General features: G+C 36.3%; 1 protein-coding gene across 1 annotated transcript; it reads left to right on the forward strand.

The window, feature by feature from the left end:
- Nucleotides 1-766: 766 nt before the first annotated feature.
- Nucleotides 767-14,441, forward strand: ZSWIM2 (zinc finger SWIM-type containing 2). The gene is made up of 9 exons (XM_026668028.2): nt 767-1,027; nt 2,824-2,900; nt 3,670-3,710; nt 3,954-4,167; nt 7,090-7,341; nt 8,386-8,470; nt 10,076-10,188; nt 11,396-11,549; nt 13,896-14,441. The coding sequence occupies exons 1-9, from the start codon at nt 884-886 to the stop codon at nt 14,373-14,375; spliced, it is 1,560 nt and encodes a 519-aa protein (XP_026523813.1). The 5' UTR covers nt 767-883; the 3' UTR covers nt 14,376-14,441.
- The last annotated feature ends 4,762 nt before the right edge of the window (nt 14,442-19,203 follow it).

A 19,203-nucleotide genomic window follows, 5' to 3' on the forward strand; every position in this document is an offset into this window, starting at 1 on the left:
TCCTTTCGTCTCTTTTTATGCAGCAGGATACACTTTTAAACTAATCTGCACTGTCTGTCTGTCTGTCTATCTATCTATCTATCTATCTATCTATCTATCTATCTATCTCATCAGTATCTATCATGGATTAAATTAAATTAAATTAAATTAAATTAAATCTATCTATCTATCTATCTATCTATCTATCTATCTATCTATCTATCTATCTATCTATCTATCTATCTATCTATTTATCTCATCAGTATCTATCATGGATATCTATCTATCTATCTATCTATCTATCTATCTATCTATCTATCTATCTATCTATCTATCTATCTATCTATCTATCTATCTATTATCTATCTATCTATCTATCTATCTATCTATCTATCTATCTATCTATCTATCATCTATCTATCATCTATCTATCATATCTATCTATCATTGATATCTATCATCATGTATCCATTTGTAGCTATCTATCGAAATATCTCTATCTCTGGGCGGAGAAAGGTAGAGAAAGAGAAAGAGCGAGACAAAAGGGACGATAATGAGCACAGATATACTGTAGCATCTTTCAACGAATCAGAACTCAGGGACAAAGCGCAAATGTAGGAAAATCGGCTGGAGGAGCGCGAGAGAAACCCCATATGGCTCCACCTTCTGTCACCTTGAGTCCACTCCCGGCCGGCCGTCTCCATGGAAACCACCCGCGCGCTTCTCAGCTCTTTCGCGTTCCTCTAAGGCGGCGGGGAACAAGCGACCGTTCTTCCTTCAGTCTCGTGAGGCCCTCCGCGCGCCGGTTGCTCCCCTTTCTCGGAGCCGCGCTCTACTCGCCAGGCGGCACCGCTTCAGAGGGACACGGGCTTGGTTTCAGGGGGCGACGGCAGCGGTGGCTTTCATGTCGCGAAGGCGCGTCTCCGCCAGCCCGGAGCTGAGCTGGCGACAGGATCAGGCGCTGGGCACCACCATGCGTATCGTGCGGGAACTGGGCCCCACCGCTTTCGTCCTGCAGGAGGAAGACCGGAGGGCGGCGGAGCTCAGGGTAGAAGAAGGGAGAGGGGAAGCGGAGGGCAAAGACCTGGGACCGTCATCCCCGTTTGCGCAGCCCGGGTGGCGCAGCGGGCTCGCTGGTGTGGATGCCAGATTAAGTACTTGGCTTTGCGTTCTTTTCAAGAGACCAGGATTTATCGCTTGCAAAGCGAACCTGGCTTCTCCTTCTCTCCCTCCCCTCCCCTTTTAGCTTCACAAATAATTTTGAAACTAAAAACATCTCTTAGTGGCACCACTGCATCACCACAACACACGAACTCCCAGATTTGTGATGTTTTAACTGGACGGAGAATACTTCTGAGCATGTAGAAAGTGCCTTATGCTCCCTTTAGAGTTAATCTCTTCAACATGTTCCCTTCCCTTGGAAAAGCCTGAGCACTTGAAAGTGAAGGAAGGGATGCTCTGCCCAAACACTGCACTTCGTTATTATTATTATTATTTTGCATTTAAGAGTGTCACTGTTTTCCTTTTTCGCATTCATGCAGACAGTTCATAAACCAAGTGAAATACTTTTGTTGATTTAGGGGTAGATTATAATAATATTTCTATTAGAGAAGGGATACTATCAGTAATCCTCTTCTTACGATCACTATTGAGCCCAAAATTTCTGTTGCTAAGTGAAAAAACTGTTAAATATGTTTTATCCCAATTTGCAACCTTTCTTGCCACAGTTGTTAAGTGAATGACTGCAGTTATTATGGGCAGTAACTGTTATACCAGTTGTTAAATGAATCTGGCTTCCCCATTCACTTTGTTTGTCAGAAGGTTGCAAAGTGCGCACTCGAATTGGTTGTTACACCGGTTGAATTGCATCACTTGTTATGACCTGGATTTGAAGTTCTGATGGTCACACTCTCCACTTCAGTCACGTGACCAAACTTCAGGCACTCAGCAGCCAAGCCATATTTATCGCCATTTGCAGTGTCCCATGGTCTCATGACTGCATTTTACAACAGTTTTGCTAAAACTGTCATTTACACTTACTGGCTCGCTTAACAATTGTGTTAATTTGACTGCCCCCAAAAAGGTCATAAAATTGGATTGGTCAAATGACTGGCCTGTTTTATGACTCATAATTCAAAATCATGATGGGTAGGATCCATTATGGTCATAAGTGAAAGACTATCTGTATGAGAGTAAAAACTTAAGTTGTAAGGTGCTAATATATTCCCTACTTGCAAAATGAAATTATTGAAAAGTTGAAAGAAAAAGAATAAAAATAGTCTATGTCTTCTGTATAGCACACATAGAGCAAAAGTGGGACATAATGAACGTTTTTCAAATAGGAATTTGATATATGTCACTACATTTCTAGTCTGGAGAAAAAAAAATTCCCATGCTGATGGGAGTATCTGATCAAAAAAGTTTTTATTAATATGCTATAGTAGATAAAATCTATGATTCATAATATGGAGTGCACACCAGCAAACCTGTATGTATATTCTTATAGCTTTACAGAAGTACATTTTGATGTCATTAATGGACTTCAGTTGTCTTTTTCTTCTGTTTCAATGAATGATAGATGTTGATATCATATATTTTGAAAGTATATGAATGTAAATAAGTTTTTCTGAAAAATACTACATTAGAAGAGAAATAGTTACTACACTATTTCTAGTACTATTATTTCTGTTTTCTAGTACTATTCCAGATACACTGTACTAATATGGGTAAAACATATATGATTTTAGTAAATGCTGTCTTTCTGCATCTTAGTTTTCATTTTTCTCCATTTTATAAATGTTGTGGCATAATAATTAAGCATGTTTTCTATTGTTTTGGTATAAGGTTTCCCTGGGGAACCCTCATTCATGCAGCTGCTCAGTATTTCTGAAAGAGAAGGACCTTTGTAAACATATCTGCTGGTAAATTATTTTTATTAAAATGTAAAATGATATAAATGTCTCCTTCTATATTTGGTGTACATTCTGCAGTGCCTCTTAATGTTATTCAGCTTTTTAAATATTCTGCCACTGGGGAGGGAGGAATCAAGATAAGATAAAATAGAGAGATAAAAGGACAAAAGATAGTGTGCTGAAAGAAGAGAAAAAAGGCATGGGTATGAAGAAAGTAGAGGCAAATTATAAGGTTTTCTTCTAGAAAGTTTTAGGTTGATTTTTTTAGTATTGGAAGACAAAATGTTCAGGGAATTTATTCAGGACTCAAAGGCACTTTTAGAAATAAAGATAATATTGAAGATCTGGCACTTTGCAATATTCCATTGTTATTTTTCTTTAATTTTAAAAAAGGGATACGGGAAGTATGCATTTCCTAAAAAAGGAAATACCTGGTTTGGAAATCCAATTAAATCTGTGCATCAAGAGAGCTCCTAAACTTCCATCAGGGAAAAGAGAAAAAACATAATGTTTCACCAAATAAAAAGTTGGGGAGGAGGGTCAAATAATTCCTTACTTTGTTTGCTATGGGTTACAAGGTACAATAAGAAATATGAATGATAGTTGTAAACAAACAAGTTTTAGTAAATGTCATTCAGATGGAATACAACTTTAAGGAATGATTGCATGATTGCATAATTGAGTTTATGTTCGCATGTCTTTAAAATTGAAAAGCCAACTGCATTTAAACTGTAAAGTTATTGAATAAATTATATTCAATTTGCTCTTTTATTTTTAGGTTATTACTAAAAAAGTTCAAACTTCCAAGAGACCATGAATGTAGGTATATGTTAATCTTGTCATTTTATTTCCTGTTTGGAACTCATTGCATGGAACATTGGCTGTATTTGCATCCCCCAGAAAACCCGTCTATATTCACCATCATTCAAGTGATCATTCCATAGCTAGCAGTGGGCAACCAGGATTGCTGGGAGGGAGGGCAAGAATTTCCAATAACAAATGTATTGTACAGTATATTTTAGAGGTTCATTATACATATTAAAGTTATTTTTTTTTCAACAGATGCTTTACAAATTGGTCTATTAGAACGAGAAATTAACCATCTGCTTCAGATTCCACAACTTGCTTCCCAAGTAAAAGTAATTGCCCATTCTCTTAATGAATTGAAAACAGTTGATGATGGGTATGTTAAACAGAAAAGTATTGATAATGATGACATATGTCCTGTTTGCCAGGATACGCTACTCAAAAAAATGCTTCCTGTCACTTATTGCAGGTGAGTCCCTGCTGGGTTTAAATTGCTAGGAAAAAGTAACGTATTTGTAATCATGCAGTTTGACTGATGGCATTTTCCTAGTTTCTTATAAATTTGCAAGACATAATGTTTGGGGGGATTTTAGGAAGCATATTGCTGCCTCATTTGAACTCATGTCCATAATTCCACTTTGCTCTAGTAGAAGTGTTCCATGTGTCACTAGCAAAAGCTTGCAGCGCTCCTCAGAATGGCCTTGTTTGGCAGGCACTGCTGCTGTGAGTTTGGCAGCAATATCTGGAAAACCACAAGTTGATTCCTGGGTAGGCTATTTGATATTTGGACTCACAATTTTCAGGCTCACAAATACATCTACCAGTAGTACTCTCTGTCAGAATTTTAGTGATATTTCTCTTCTTGCAGGGTTAGGTTTTTTAAAATATAGTCTGTGTACCAAGGTGACACAGTGATTAGAGTGCAGTACTGCAGACTACTTCTGCTGACTGCCGGCTGCGTGCAGTTTGGCAGTTCAAATCTCACCAGGCTCAAGGTTGACTCAGCCTTCCATCCTTCCGAGGTAGGTAAAATGAGGACCCAGATTGTTGGAGGCTTTACTCTGTAAACCGCTTAGAGATGGCTGTAAAGCATTGTAAAGCAGTATATAAGTATATATATACATACATACATACATACACACACACACACATATATATATATATATACACATACATACTATATATAAGTATATAAGTATGTATATATATGTATGTATGTATGTACACACACACACACACACACACACACACACTATTGCTATTGCTGTGCTGGTTTTCACATTATTGTAGAATCTGTTTTCTAATTCTATTCAGATTAGCCTGAAAATTCATGATCATCAAATTGATGCTGGCTGTGAATGCCCTGCATCGGTATTAAAAATTGTTTCTTTTTGCAAGTAGATAAATAGGGAAAGTATTCTTTTTTATTTGGAATTCAAACTTCTATCTTTTTCTACATTAAAACAGTCTATGATTCTTTAGTTATCAAGTACATGCAAATAGAAAAAAAATTCAGCATCTTGATAAAACTCTGTTATTTCAGGATTTCTAAAATACCGTATTTGCCGGCGTATAAGACGACTGGGCGTATAAGACGACCCCCAACATTTCCACTCAAAATATAGTTTGTTATATACTCGCCGTATAAGACTACCCCCTCTTCCACACACCTTCCACTTTTGCACTTTTTTTTTTTTTGACGCACTTTTCTGCTTTGGACAATTTTGAAATGAGCTAATCCAATTTTGAACCAAGAATATGCAAATAGCTATGGAGTTTAGAAATGAGTTTTAAAAATATTTTTCATTGCTTACCATTAAGCGTAAAATATGTTGTAAATAAAATGAGAACACAGGAAACGTTCTCTTCTCAATACAGCTGATCTCTCTCTCTCTCTCTCTCTCACACACACACACACTAAAAACCCGGACACTGAAAAGGCTGCCAAGGAACAGTATATTCAATGCCTTCTCTTTAATCAAGAAACAAGGAATTCCTTAGAATCTTTTTTTTCCCCAAGTGGCCCTCTTTAAAAAAAAAAGGAGGTAACACTTTCATTCAAAAAGTCTTCCAGTATCTGGAGTCGCTCAGACATATTGAAGTGAGGCAGGAGAGTAAGTGAAATTTGAAATGATCCAGCTACCGCTTTTCTTCCCCTCCCACCCGAAGGCCATTATCTCCACGTCAAAACAAACGAGGGGAGGCAAAGAAGCCAAACACGCTAAAAGGATCTCTTTATTTTCCTACACAAGGTCACACCTACTTTTCCGCATTCAAAGGACAACCTCTCCTCACCACCACCACACACACACACACACCCCAATACCCGCAAACAATGTTCTGGGCATTAATCACCATTGCTACATTAACCTGGTAAATTTATACCCTGCCTCCCCCAGTGTTGCTTTGACGGCAGGATTTCACACAGCGGGCGCTCGCTCGCTCTCTTCTCCGCTCTCCCACCGTTCGCACATGTTGGAAGCACCGTAAAACCTGATAACCCACCTGGGGCTCCCCCATCCTTAACCTACAGCCGCCCGCATGCAAAACCTGCGTGCAAAAAGAAAAAAAGAAAAAGAAAAGTACGCCGCACGTGAGGATCTTCAAATCCTCTCCTCCCCACACCGCTAAGGAAGGAAGAGGGGAAAGGTTGCGCAGCGCGTGGCGAGTGACACCCGCCACACACACACACACACACACCGCTCCCCCAGCCTCCCCTCCCGGCTGCAACTCAAGCTCGAAGTGGGAGTCGGAGTCCTCCCGGCGTATAAGACGACCCCCACTTGGAGGCATGTTTTTCAGGGCAAAAAAGTCGTCTTATACGCCGGCAAATAAGGTAAATCTCTGACCAAATTTTGGTAGATCATGTTGCAGACAACTAGCAGAGTTGTAGATGGAATCCCTTGGCCTATAGGTTGCTTATGACTTCAGTCCTTATTTTCCATTCTCTATACTGGTCTAGATTATGCCATCATATTTTTGTGGCAGATTCTATAATTTTTCTTTATCAACTTCAATGTTTTTGCAAAAGTCCTTGAGGATTTGAGGTTTCTTTTTTTATTGTCTTAATTTTTTAAAAAATTGGAGATTATTTTTGCTTCACATAACTTTCACATCATGGTCCTAGTATGGTTTTCTAGTGTTAAAGCATTGTCCATCCCTTTTCTAATGGATCACCTTGAATTTCATTATTTTTAGTAAGAGTTGAAAATGTGCTCACAGAAAAGTATTTACTATCCGACAATTTGTCATTAAGAATTTGATACATAAAATTCCATGTCAACAAATGAAAAATTATGTAATTCCAGTTAAATTTAAATTTATTAAAATAAATATTAAATTTATTTATGTAACATTTCAAAAAATATAAATAAATTTCTTGTGTGCACAGGTTTGGTTGTGGGAACAACATACATATAGTGTGTATGAAAATTTGGATTGATCATCAGCGGGATTTAGAGAAAAATTCTTTAGTGAAATGCCCTCTGTGCAGGGAAAATTTTGCACCACTGAAGCTTATCTTGGAAGAATTCAGAAACTGCAAAAAACTTGTGACTTCAGCAGAAAAACAAAGCCTTAACAAACACCTTGGAATCCCTTGCAATAATTGCAGAGTACTACCCATTGAGGGAAATTGCTACAAGTAAGCATTTAAGGCATTTAACTAGTTATGTCTGAATCAATTTATTCGTAATATTGTAAACATTTCTTCTATAAGGAATCAAACAGGAAAACTTTGCAATTATTATGAATAGCCATATGTCAATTATTGGCTCAAATTTTCATCTAAGTTTATATATTTAAATAATGCCACATCTCAAAATTGTTTCATGAAAACTTTATCGGTCAAAATCTTAAGCTCACTGCCTAATGAATAAGCTCTGTGGCACCCAGCACAACTAGCTCCCTAACAAAAAGATGTAACAAAACTATCTGTAACTATATATCTTGAATCATAGGGATCAAGTTTTATTCACATTAATAATTTCAATTTATATATGATGAAATTTCCATTAGGAAGTATTAAAACTCAATGTGACATTTGTAACTATTTTTGAAGATCTGTAATTGGAAATGGTTAGATTCTAGTTTCTTTAAAAATATGATTGACGCTAAAAATGTAAATATATTTAGCTATACAATTAATTTTAATGTTAGTTATATATTTATACAACAGCATACTTAATATCAAAGTTATTTTACCTCAATCGAGAACCAATTAAATCAGAAGGAAAACAAGACCTTTGCACCACCTAGTGTCTACTTTTCTCATTTCAACTGAAGAAAATATATATCAATTTATTGATAGCACCCTGGAGCATGAAAAGCTTCTAAGCTACTGTGGGTTTTGCACTATTTCAGTATGTAATGCAAGATTGTACATTTAGAGTCAAGTCTTTTCATTTTAGCACAGGTGTTCACAATGAGCCAGTTATGAAAAAATGGGGACATTTCAGCCTATTGACATTGCATTCTGACATTTAGTCATAAAAGTGGTGTCATGATGCCGTGAGGCAGGTTTCTTCATTTTCTGCTCAATTGCTCCTCTGCAAATGCATGTGCATATTAACTTGAAATTTTAGCTTGTTGGTCTATTTAATTTTAAAGTAGAACATTTCTTTAAATCAAACAATAGTGTTTTCAAAAAGATTTGTATAAATGTTATTGTTAATATTGTTATTTCAAGGTGTACTGAATGCAGTGATTACCATCTATGCCATGGATGTTTTCAAAGCTTTTGTCATCCCTCACATACTTTTGCTTTCCGAGAGGTACAGTATAAATTCCCTCCCTTAAAAAAAGCAAACCTTAATATATCAATTTAAAAAGCAAACAATAGTAGAGGAAACTTTCTTCCTATTATGCCTTGCCTGTAAATTGTATCAAATAATGATTTGATTATTTTATTTTCTTGTTTTTAAACCAAGATGAATATATTCTGTACTGTACTATATTGTAGTCTAAAAAATCAAAATAAAGATGAGATCCTAAGCACTGTTTAAATCCAGTAAAGATTTCTCTGGTAGGAGTGTTTACATTTGAGTTGATATTCATATGAGGTGCTACAGCAAGCAAGGTTAACTTGAGGCTTTCTTCTTTTAGCTGCTTTCCTCTTCTGGACAGAATATTGGGTTTCCTTTCAACCAGTCCTTGGTTAATAGCTGTGGTGCTTTTAACTTAACCAGTGGCCCACTAGCCTAATTCTGTTGAGCAATACAATCCCTCCCAAATCCGGAGTTGAGCATCCCACTATTGGTTGTGAAGAATTCATAGCCTCTGAAGAAACCAAATCCCTATGAACAAACAGAGTAGAGATGAAATAGTTTTTTTAAAAAACGTTTTCCCAATTATACTTCCTCTGTGACCCTCTTCCTTCTCCCTAAAATGAGAGTAAATATTCTGTGGTAATTGATGTAGCTTTCTACAATTTTCTGGGACATGTTGGTTGTATAGAAATGCAGCTTCTCAAGTCATGCATAGTAAATGCCTCCCATCTGCTTCTCTGGAAGTAAGGCTGAGAAGGAAGGGTTATCTATGTTTGATCTCTCCTTCATGGACAGAAAATGTTAGAAATCATGGATGCAAAATATAATTCTAAGGATCCACAAAACTAAAACTCTATAAAAGTAGGGTATGATCTAGTTCAAAAGATATTTTGAAATGTCATGTGTGTAAATGTGTAAAATATTTCAGAAAGAAGCTGGCTTTTTATCCTGAGGGCTTCAGTTGAAAAAAGCTTTGTAGAATTTATTTACTGTTTAGTTTGAGGATTTTTACCTTTTGTTTAACTTGTCTATAATACTGATAGTCTTGCTATGCGCAGGTGCAGTTTTATTTGCTCATATAACTTACATAATTTTTCAACTCTTCTGTCAGGAATACTGAGACACAAACAGACCCAGCCCAGGTGAAGTTTTTAACTTGCTAATACCAATCCTGGATCAGAATTATTTATACAAACTGGATTCTGCCATCCTCCTTGACCTGCTTTTTTCAGAGCTTGTGTTCTATTTATTAATTAGAATAAACTGTTACCCTTGCCATCGAGTTGATATCAACACTTAGTGATCACACAATGTGAGATCACTCTACCATCTCCAGGTTATCTGTCTCAACCAGGCTTTTGGGGTCTTCCCATGGTCTCTTATCACCACTGCAACTGCATCCATTCATGTTGTTGCTGGTTTTTGTCTTCTCTTCTAAGCAAAACATACAGCAATGATATGAGAAATTAGTATTTATTCAGCTTTTTTTTCAAGTATCATTTTTATATAAAATGTATTCATTTTTCTACTGTTTTACTGAAATGATAAATGCTAATAATTCCCTTTAAACAGTATGTCCTGTTGCTTAGTTTCTTCATATCTCTACTTCAGAAAAGGAATCAGAGATGGAAATCATTTGAACCAAAAGTGCATCTATCAACAACAGAAGAAAACCTAAAAATTAATCCAGATGGGAAGTTTATAGAAGAAAAAAACAAGGAACAGTAAGATGAAAAATTCAATGAAATTCATTTCAATGGTTTTTAATTTAAAAACTTAAGGAAGGAGAGGCATGATTTAAGAAAGCAGGGTTATTAATTATACATTTTAATCCATTTTATTTTAATATTTCTTGGTATTTATAAAGAAGTGTAATCTATTCCCAGTGGGCTTCCATGGTTCCAGTGAAACAAACATTTTTGCATTATTACTTACATTATTAGTAACTTTTTGTCATGTATCAGTCTGTGACATTTATATGAAATCCATTTGAAATCTTTCACCTTATGATTTTAATTTTTTCTAACTAAAGGTAATCTTCAACTTACTTGCTCATCATGTTCACAAATGGTGATGGCCATTAAGTGAGATGATCTCGCTTAATAATCCCCACTTCCTGCTCTCCTTGATGCAGTTTTTAAATGACTACACAGGCTGATAATTGGAGTACAGGGTGCCTCAGATGGCAGGGGCACTGGGAGGCCTAGCACGAGGACATGACCCCCTGCCCCAGAGCTTACACACTCTGAGACATCCTGTGTTCCACTTCCCATCCCCCAGGATCCCCACAACCCTTGCACCTCCTTCCCCATCCCTGAGTTCCTGCAGGCATTTCCCCTCCCCTTCAGATCTCTGCAGGGCTTGGCCTCTTCCCCATCCCATCACAATTGCATGCTTACAATCTCTGGAGCTCAGGAAGTTAGGGTGGGAAACTCTGTTTCAGGCCACATGGGTTGCTAGGCCAAAGCAATATTCAGCTGTCTGCTTGCAGAAGCACTGGCTTGAAAAAATGGAGCCTCGTGGGATCCAAGTAATGGAGAGGCTTCCTTTGCTTTGCTAACATGATCAAAGCAAAGCAAATCTTTCTGTTCCCTCTCTAACCTCTTGAGCTTTGGAGATCAATGAAACATAAGTAAGGAGGAGCATTTGGGGTCTGGAGAGGTGGGAAGCAGGCCTAAGGCATGTGGGGACCCAGGGTAGGGGATGGGAGATAAGTGGGGGAGACACTGCAGCATCCTGCAGTTGGTTGTAAGGGTGAATGGCCACAGGAACACTCTAATGGTCGTAACTTTCAGAATGGTTGCTAAGTGACCAAAAATAAGCAAGGGCTACCTGTTAGCATTGTTTGCATTGTTTTTTTGAAATAAGATTTTAAAATCAGATAAATGCATAAACTCATATGGAATAGATACTCTGTTGCATCTCTTTCAGATTCAGCTGCATACCACAGCAGGTACTGAACTCAATACCCAATATGGTGATTAGGAAGGGCAACCCTTTACTAGATCCAGGCTTACAGTGTAGATTCTGTTTGAAGATATTCTGCCTTGGTCAAGTTACAAGGACCTTACCATGTAATCACAAGGTAAGCTGGAGATCCTTTTGAGCAGGAGCTTAGAAGTTTTTCTGAAACCCAGGTTAATTTCCGATACAAAATTTTTCAAACCATCAAAAAAAAAAAAAATGAAATGATTTAATGCATGTGTAATATAATGTAAAGCCTGCATGCTGCTGTGACATACCTTTTTATTGTTTTGCATTGAGGCAGTCTCTATAGAGTTAGCAAGCAGAGTCTGGTGTCTGAAACATCTGTTTGTGAAAGCAAGAAATTCTGTTTCAATCATTATTGGTAAAGAGTCAGGAATCTTGTCTACCACAATTCCCGATTTTTAGAACTAGAGCCACAGCCACTTCCAGAATATGAACTGCTTCAGGAAAAAATGGTGCCTTGTTTACAATCAGATCATATTTAGTTTCTAAACATTCCTTTGTGTTAACTAAGATACTATATTGTCACAACTACATTGGATTTTTACTAAATCCAAGTTAGACTGTACAGTGCAAGACTGTTAGTCAAGTCCAGCCTCAACCATATAAACTCACTGGATGAGTTTGGAACAGTCACACTCTCATCCCAACCTACACCATAAAGTAGCTGTGGGCATAAAATGGAAGATCTCCCCCATATGCTTCTCCAGGTCGGGTATGAAAATCACTAGTCTCTGCAGATATGGCTGTACAATGCTCAATGTTTTTTGAAGATTAGTCTAAATATTGGCTTAAGTTTCTCTTTCCTGCATTATGTCTTCCTATGTACCCAGTTTTTGTCGCTCCTTTCTCTTTGCTTTCTTCCTTTCAGTTGCTTTTTCCATAGCCATCTTGTTTTGCTGATGCTTTGGCTATAAGGGGGACAGGAAATATGCATTTATATACTATTTGTATACTATTATATGCATTTGTATACTATTTGTATACTATTATATTATATTTTGTGTAGGACAGAAAATGATTGGAATATGTAAATGAGGCTCAATTACTTCTGTAAATAGGTTGCCTTATTATAAGGCATTTTTAAAATTCATTAATGTATGTTATTTTGTCCTAATTGTGCTATTTGGGAAGGGGGAAAAAGGCACTGATGCTGCACATGTAAGGATATGATATCTGCACATATATAAATTGGGTCGTTCTAGCCACTGGCAGCTCTTAAGTTGACAAGATAAGGAAACTGTCTAGCCATCTCACTAGATCGATCCAACACAAGGGGCATACTCCAGGTCCTTTCTGAATATCATTGGAACCATGCCTTTTCTGTCACAGCACTGTGTGACATCCCATTAGACTGGCCCATCCCTGCCAGCCTTTCACAAAGCATTGAAGATTTGGAAGTGCTCCAAAGTTGACTTTTACTTTTTTGGAGTTGGGGAGGGGGCCTTACCCCTTAATCTATATATTTAAAAACATGTTAGTCATGCTACTCCACTTTCCCATAATCCATGATAAACTTGGCTGTCTGTGTGGCTACCCTTAACATGAGCAAGATTTACTATTTATGTATTTTTCAGTTATTTTCAGTTATTTTTAGAATCATTAAAGAGTTGGTAGAAGCCATTTAGATGTTTAAGTCCCATTATAGGCTTTGCATGAATCCAAATCCAAGCATCCCAGACAATGGCAATCTAGCCCCTGCATAAATACATCCAATGAATGGGAACCTTTTCCCTCTCAAAGTGTCTGATTCCCCTTAGGAAGCTTTTCATTCAGGACCTGCCTCACTCCAAGTAAAATCCAGTATCTCATGCCTTACAGTTAGGAGTAAGTTAAAATAACTTTTCAGATATTTGAGGAATATGACTGTATCTTCCCCTTTCAACATGATTTTTATTCAGCCTTGTATCCACTTATATCATTCAACCTATACTTAAACTAGCTTGTTGGAATATTTTTATGAATTATTTTGCTGAATCCAAGACTAATTGTATTTCTTCAGATCTATAGGCTATTAAATAGCATTACCTTCAGTGATCAGTGACAACTAATTTTATTTCAGAGCCTTCTAAATGAGCTTTTATTATTCTTAGCATGTCTCAGTAACCTGAACTCATTTTGAGATGATTTTGAGCTGTTGAATACCTAAAAAGACAACTTAGATTGCTTCAAAGGAAGCAAGTCAGCAACTTCCTAGCTGTTTCCTAGCAATTCCAATAAACCTTAAGTAACAATTCTCTTAAAGTGCATGACACAAGCAATAATAGGGATGTTAGCAGACATCAGAGATATCTCTTCGATCATGGCATTTACCTGCCTCAAAGAACTGAATGGCAGTTCAGATACATTATTTCATATGCAATATTTGACACATGCAAGATACATACATAAATAATGTTGGTGGAAAATTACCAAGGCTTAATACATTATGTATTTTATTTAGTTCCACAGAAAATGCATTGACCGTTGGTTGCAGAAAGAAAATGCGTGTCCTATTGATGACCATGTTGTATATAATCCATTAACTTGGGAGACGGCAACAAGCAAAGACAAAGTAAATCAATTAGGGTGTCAACCAAAGCACCTCCTTGCAAAGCAGCCTGGGTTGGATCTTTTTATGCCAGGCACTGGATTGTCTATCAAACAAATAAAGCCTCACCATGCCACGGAGGTACCTCAAAGTAGTTTTCAAGGAAAATGTAACAAGAAAAAAAATTCTGCAGAGACTGAGCAAAATTTAACATTGAATGGTTTCAGTTATCCTTGTACCAGAGATGCTGGTTCTAGTTTGCTTAACACTCAAAAACCAAAACATTTGAAATTTTCTCGACATGTAAAGGGTTTAGTCCTTATTCCAAAGGCTCATGCTGATAAATTTACCGATAAAATAGTTGGTACTGATTTTAGAGTAAGCCCAAATTGAAAGACAGATTAAAATTGTAACACTACATATTTTTAAAAGAAAATAGATTCTATTGGGTAGTTATTTGGATGTACAAAGGATCCAGATGCTTTAGATTTTTATATAAATGTAAAATTTAATGTGAAAATCATTTTTACTTGGTTTGATGTTCAGTAAAAGTTTTATATAAAATAGTGTTTATCAGCATAAAAGAAGTCTCTCAAGGTTTTTTTGGCTCCAGTAAATTCAACTTTTTAAGACTAAATATCTAAATTACATTTTTGAATATATAAAATGATAAATACCCAACCATTTGACACTCAACTCTGCTTCTTAACTGATTTAAACTCTAAATTCAGCTTAAACTACACATTTCTGTGGAAATATTTTTCTTGCTGCATTTGGTAACTGTTTTATTATTTTAACCAACTAATATTGTTAATTTAAATTCTAAACCAAGTTTATACTTATTAGCATCTTCAGTGTTTATGTCTCTTAAGAGATAAAGAGATGGCTAATAAAAACATTTGCTCTTTCTTGCTGATAGAAATGGAATCCCCTACAAAGAGATAAATTGCTCTTGTAAATAGCATTGCAATAAAAATGTTTTCTTTAATCATGAATGGTAGCTCTAGTATGAACCAGAAAATAAATGTAATAGGAAATATTGCTTTTATAATATGAACAATAAATAGCAAGTATAGCAAAATATAGACCAAACAATTTGGATGAACAATTTCAGTGGTCTACAAATTGGAACAAATGTTTTACAAAACTGCCACCCATATTAATGTATTAAAGTTGAATTGTGTAAAAGTGTGAAGTATTATCCTGTTACTTCTTTCAGTTTGTTAATAAAGAGCTGTACATATTTCTGAATTGCTCAAGTGCTGTCATCACTAAATTTAGTATTTGCGATGGTTTTTAAAAAAAACTGAGAATATGGATGAAAATAAGAATGTTGGATTTGAAGTGATGCGCTATAATCCATGCATGTTTAAGAACCATATGCTATATTCAAAGAGATATTTTCTTTTATGGAGAAGAGAAAACAACATATACATTCAGGGTGTACATACAGTCAGAATTGCAAAGTCACCATGATCATTGAACAATGATAGAATGTGGAATAAAATAATGGGAATACTTGAACCAGGCATTCATATATGCCACTTCATGTCCTCTAACCAAGATTATAATTAATACTAGAACATCCATATAGATCAACAATGACTACATTTCCAACTCTCAATATAATGGGTTCACCATGCATGGCTGTCAAGCCTATCACAAACCTTTAAACTTAGATTCATTATTTCCAAGCTCATCATTCTGAAGCAGCAGCACCTCCAAGCACTTCTAATGTTCCTAACTCACTTCTTGAAACTGGCATCTATTTCTACAAACTGTTCCTTTCAAGAGTCCCTGATACTACTTGTGTAGCCATACAGTGAATGGCTGTAACACATTCTCCATGAGATGCAACAATCAATTTGTTTTTTTAAATAATCAAGTATCACAAAGTTATTGGTAAGATTTTTTAAAATTAAACTTAGCAGTGTCTTATAAATTATAAGATATAGACAATCCATTGGCACTGCAGTAGTTGCACAGACATGAACAGCTACTCCTGGCAGAAAAATGTAAAAATGAAATGAAAAGGATCAGCATTAATAAACCATAAAACAAATTTAAAATATGCTGTGAAAAAAGGAGTCCTTATTCTCATTATTTATAACATAAATCTAGTAAGGAAGGTCTAATATTTTGGCAAGAGCTGGGCTCCAATTTCTTCAGTGGATTAGATTATCAACCTTTACATGATTCAATGACTAGTCTTAATTAGTACTGGGAGCTCTGCATTTCTTTCCTTTAACACAAAGCACTACAGCAATATGAAAGTGGCGCAGCATACATGAGAAAGTATCAAGCTAGTTTCTTAAATAGCAACAATGGAAAATGGGCTGTCTGTTTTGCTGGTAGCTAAAGATAATAACTACACCGAATGATAGTGTGAGAGGGGCAAATTTCAGGCCTCTACTTGGCAAGATGAACAGGTATGCAGCAAGGCTAAGTTAAATGATTTCATAATCTTAATGGGCAATTTTGTAAATTCAGAGTCTACATTTATCTAAACTTCGTATATCACATGGGGTTGGAATTGCTGAATATTCAGCAGTTCCTCTATTAGAGAATATGTCACCTTTTAATAATAGATGTCATAAAGGACTAATTTCAGTGATGAGTGTTTACATGTCTATTTCAGATTCTGTTCCAGCCATTGCTGCTCACAAAATTAGATTTTCAATACAAACTATACTCTTTAAGACTGTAAGCATATGTATATTTACTTATTTAGCAGGAAATTCCATTGAACTATAAAGAACTTCCTTCTGAATAAGCATGCATATACAGTAAAATTGAACTGGTATGACATAGAAATACATTTTTAAAAAACCACAAAGATTCTATATACTGAAGAATTACACACCAGTATATTTTAAAGTTAAAAGAACCGTGTATCTCAATTGGGAAATGTACAATTATTTGACAATTCTTTTTGTTATTTTCAAAATTAGCTTAAATGTCAGCCAATACAACTAATTGATACAAAATGCTAAACAATGAATTATTTCAGAAATATTGATTAGGCATTAAGAGGAATAATACCATCAAAAGTTTTACTAGGTATAATTCTATCACTGCTGTTAAAATATAAAATGTCAAAAAACATTTTTTGTTTGAAAACTATTTAATATTCCAAAATGCTTAAAATGTCTGGTGCTATTTTAGTGCATGTGTCACATATGAAGGGAAAAGCACTTATTTTCTGAAAGTGGCTTTCAAAAATATTTTAATATACATTATATTTAAGTTATTAATATATCTCCCACATACCCAGAGAGGCATTTGTGCTTACATTAATTTGAAATTTTCTTAGTCTTATCCTTTCACACACACTCTGGTAAGAACCAATGTTGTAGTGAACAATTAAAGAGGTAAACATTTTTCTGGTCAAAATAAAATGTTAACATGTTATGATATTTATGTAGTTACTTAGCAAGCACATCTAAATTATATTAAAGTAATCAAAATATCTTTACAATACCCAAGGCATGTCACAACATTACCTCTAATGTTTGGAAATTGAAAGTTGAAAAATTTGACATACCCTACCTACCACCAAGCTGCAAATGAGAGAGTAAAATTTTTGAATGTAAAACATAAATTGTATTTTTTAAAAAGCCTTTGGATATACTACCACTGTAGGATTCAGTGCAAGAACAGGATAACAAATGAGTTTATCATCTCTATGCAGCCAATTGGTATTGGCTCCATTTATTTCCAACCTGAAGGAAATGTCCATCTTGTCTCAGATATGTTCTGTAAGGACATATTATTTTCATTAAAAAAATCCACTACTCCAGATTGTGGTATGCTTATTACACTTGTCTAGTAAAAGTAACCCAAACCCTCAGGGAATCTGTTTATCTCTTTTCCATCAGTTTGTACAAAATGACCTGCAAATAAGTAGAAATTTGAATCTTGTAAGTTGAGACAAACCAACTAGAATATTTTACTCAAAATCCATTATTTCTGTGCCTTTAAAAGTTCCATTTTTTCCTCACATTTTTTTAGGAAAAGCAAACCCAAAACGTAGGTAGTTGTGCAGTTCCACACTATAACCTTTCAATAAAAGTTATGTCTTTCAGAACTACTACATTTTTGTTCCGACAAATCTTTGATTTTGATTAAATGTTACTATCTTTCCAAATTTTCTATTTATTTCAATATAAATGAGACAAATGAGTTCTGAACTGAAAAAGTAGAGTGGTTAACACTTCAACCATGATTTCCGAGGCTACAGCCTTACTGCAATAGAAATAAGCCAGTCCTCAAATGATTATGAGATGACAAATGGAAAAGGGCGTTGGTACTTACCTGATACGCCCGTTCTCTGTGAGCTGTGAAGAGCATCCAGAAGTGGGAGGTGCTTCAGTCTCTTCTGGAAAGGCTGGGCTTAAAACTCTGGGACGCTCCTCCTCCTCCATGGGACACCTCCCTAGCGTCCCCCAGTTTTGCGAAGACTGAGTGCCAAAGTCCGGAACTCATCACCTAATCTAGATCCCTGACCGGAATGGAACCCCACCAGACGGAAAAAAATGGGGGGAAAGAAATGGGTGGGGAAATTATATTAAAGTAATCAAAATATCTTTACAATAACCAAGGCATGTCACAACATTACCTCTAATGTTTGGAAATTGAAAGTTGAAAAATTTGACATACAAATTCTTCACAGCTCACAGAGAACAGGCGTATCAGGTAAGTACCAATGCCCTTTCTCCCATGAGCTGTTCAGAGCATCCAGAAGTGGGACATACCAAAGCTTGGCCTGTCCTTAGGGAGGGACTCTGTCTGGATCGAAATCCACTCCTAAACTCTGTGGACCCTCTGCAGGACTCTTCTGCCAAATGAAGCATCTGCTGAGGCATAGACATCAATTTTATAATTTCTGACAAAGGGCGATGGTGAAGCCCAAGTTGCCGCTCTGCAAATTTTGTTTATGGAAGCCCGTGTGGCCCATGCTGCTGATGTTGCCGCACTCCTTGTTGAGTGGGCTGTAATGCCCTTAGGAACTGAGATGGACTGGCATTCGTAATTTTAGCTATGGTGGCTCTCAACCATCTACCAATGGTCGTCAAGGACACCTTGTGTCCTAAAGTGGATGGGTTGAAGGATAGGAATAGAGCCTCAGATTTTTGAAATGCCGCCATGCGGTCTAGATAGATGCTTAACGCCCTTCGAACGTCAAGTCAATGCCATTGATGCTCCAGTCTATGAGATGGTT

Source organism: Notechis scutatus, chromosome 1, assembly GCF_049901735.1.
Source record: "Notechis scutatus isolate UNSWTSFEM ecotype Mainland chromosome 1, rNotScu1.2, whole genome shotgun sequence".
Lineage (NCBI taxonomy): Eukaryota > Metazoa > Chordata > Lepidosauria > Squamata > Elapidae > Notechis > Notechis scutatus.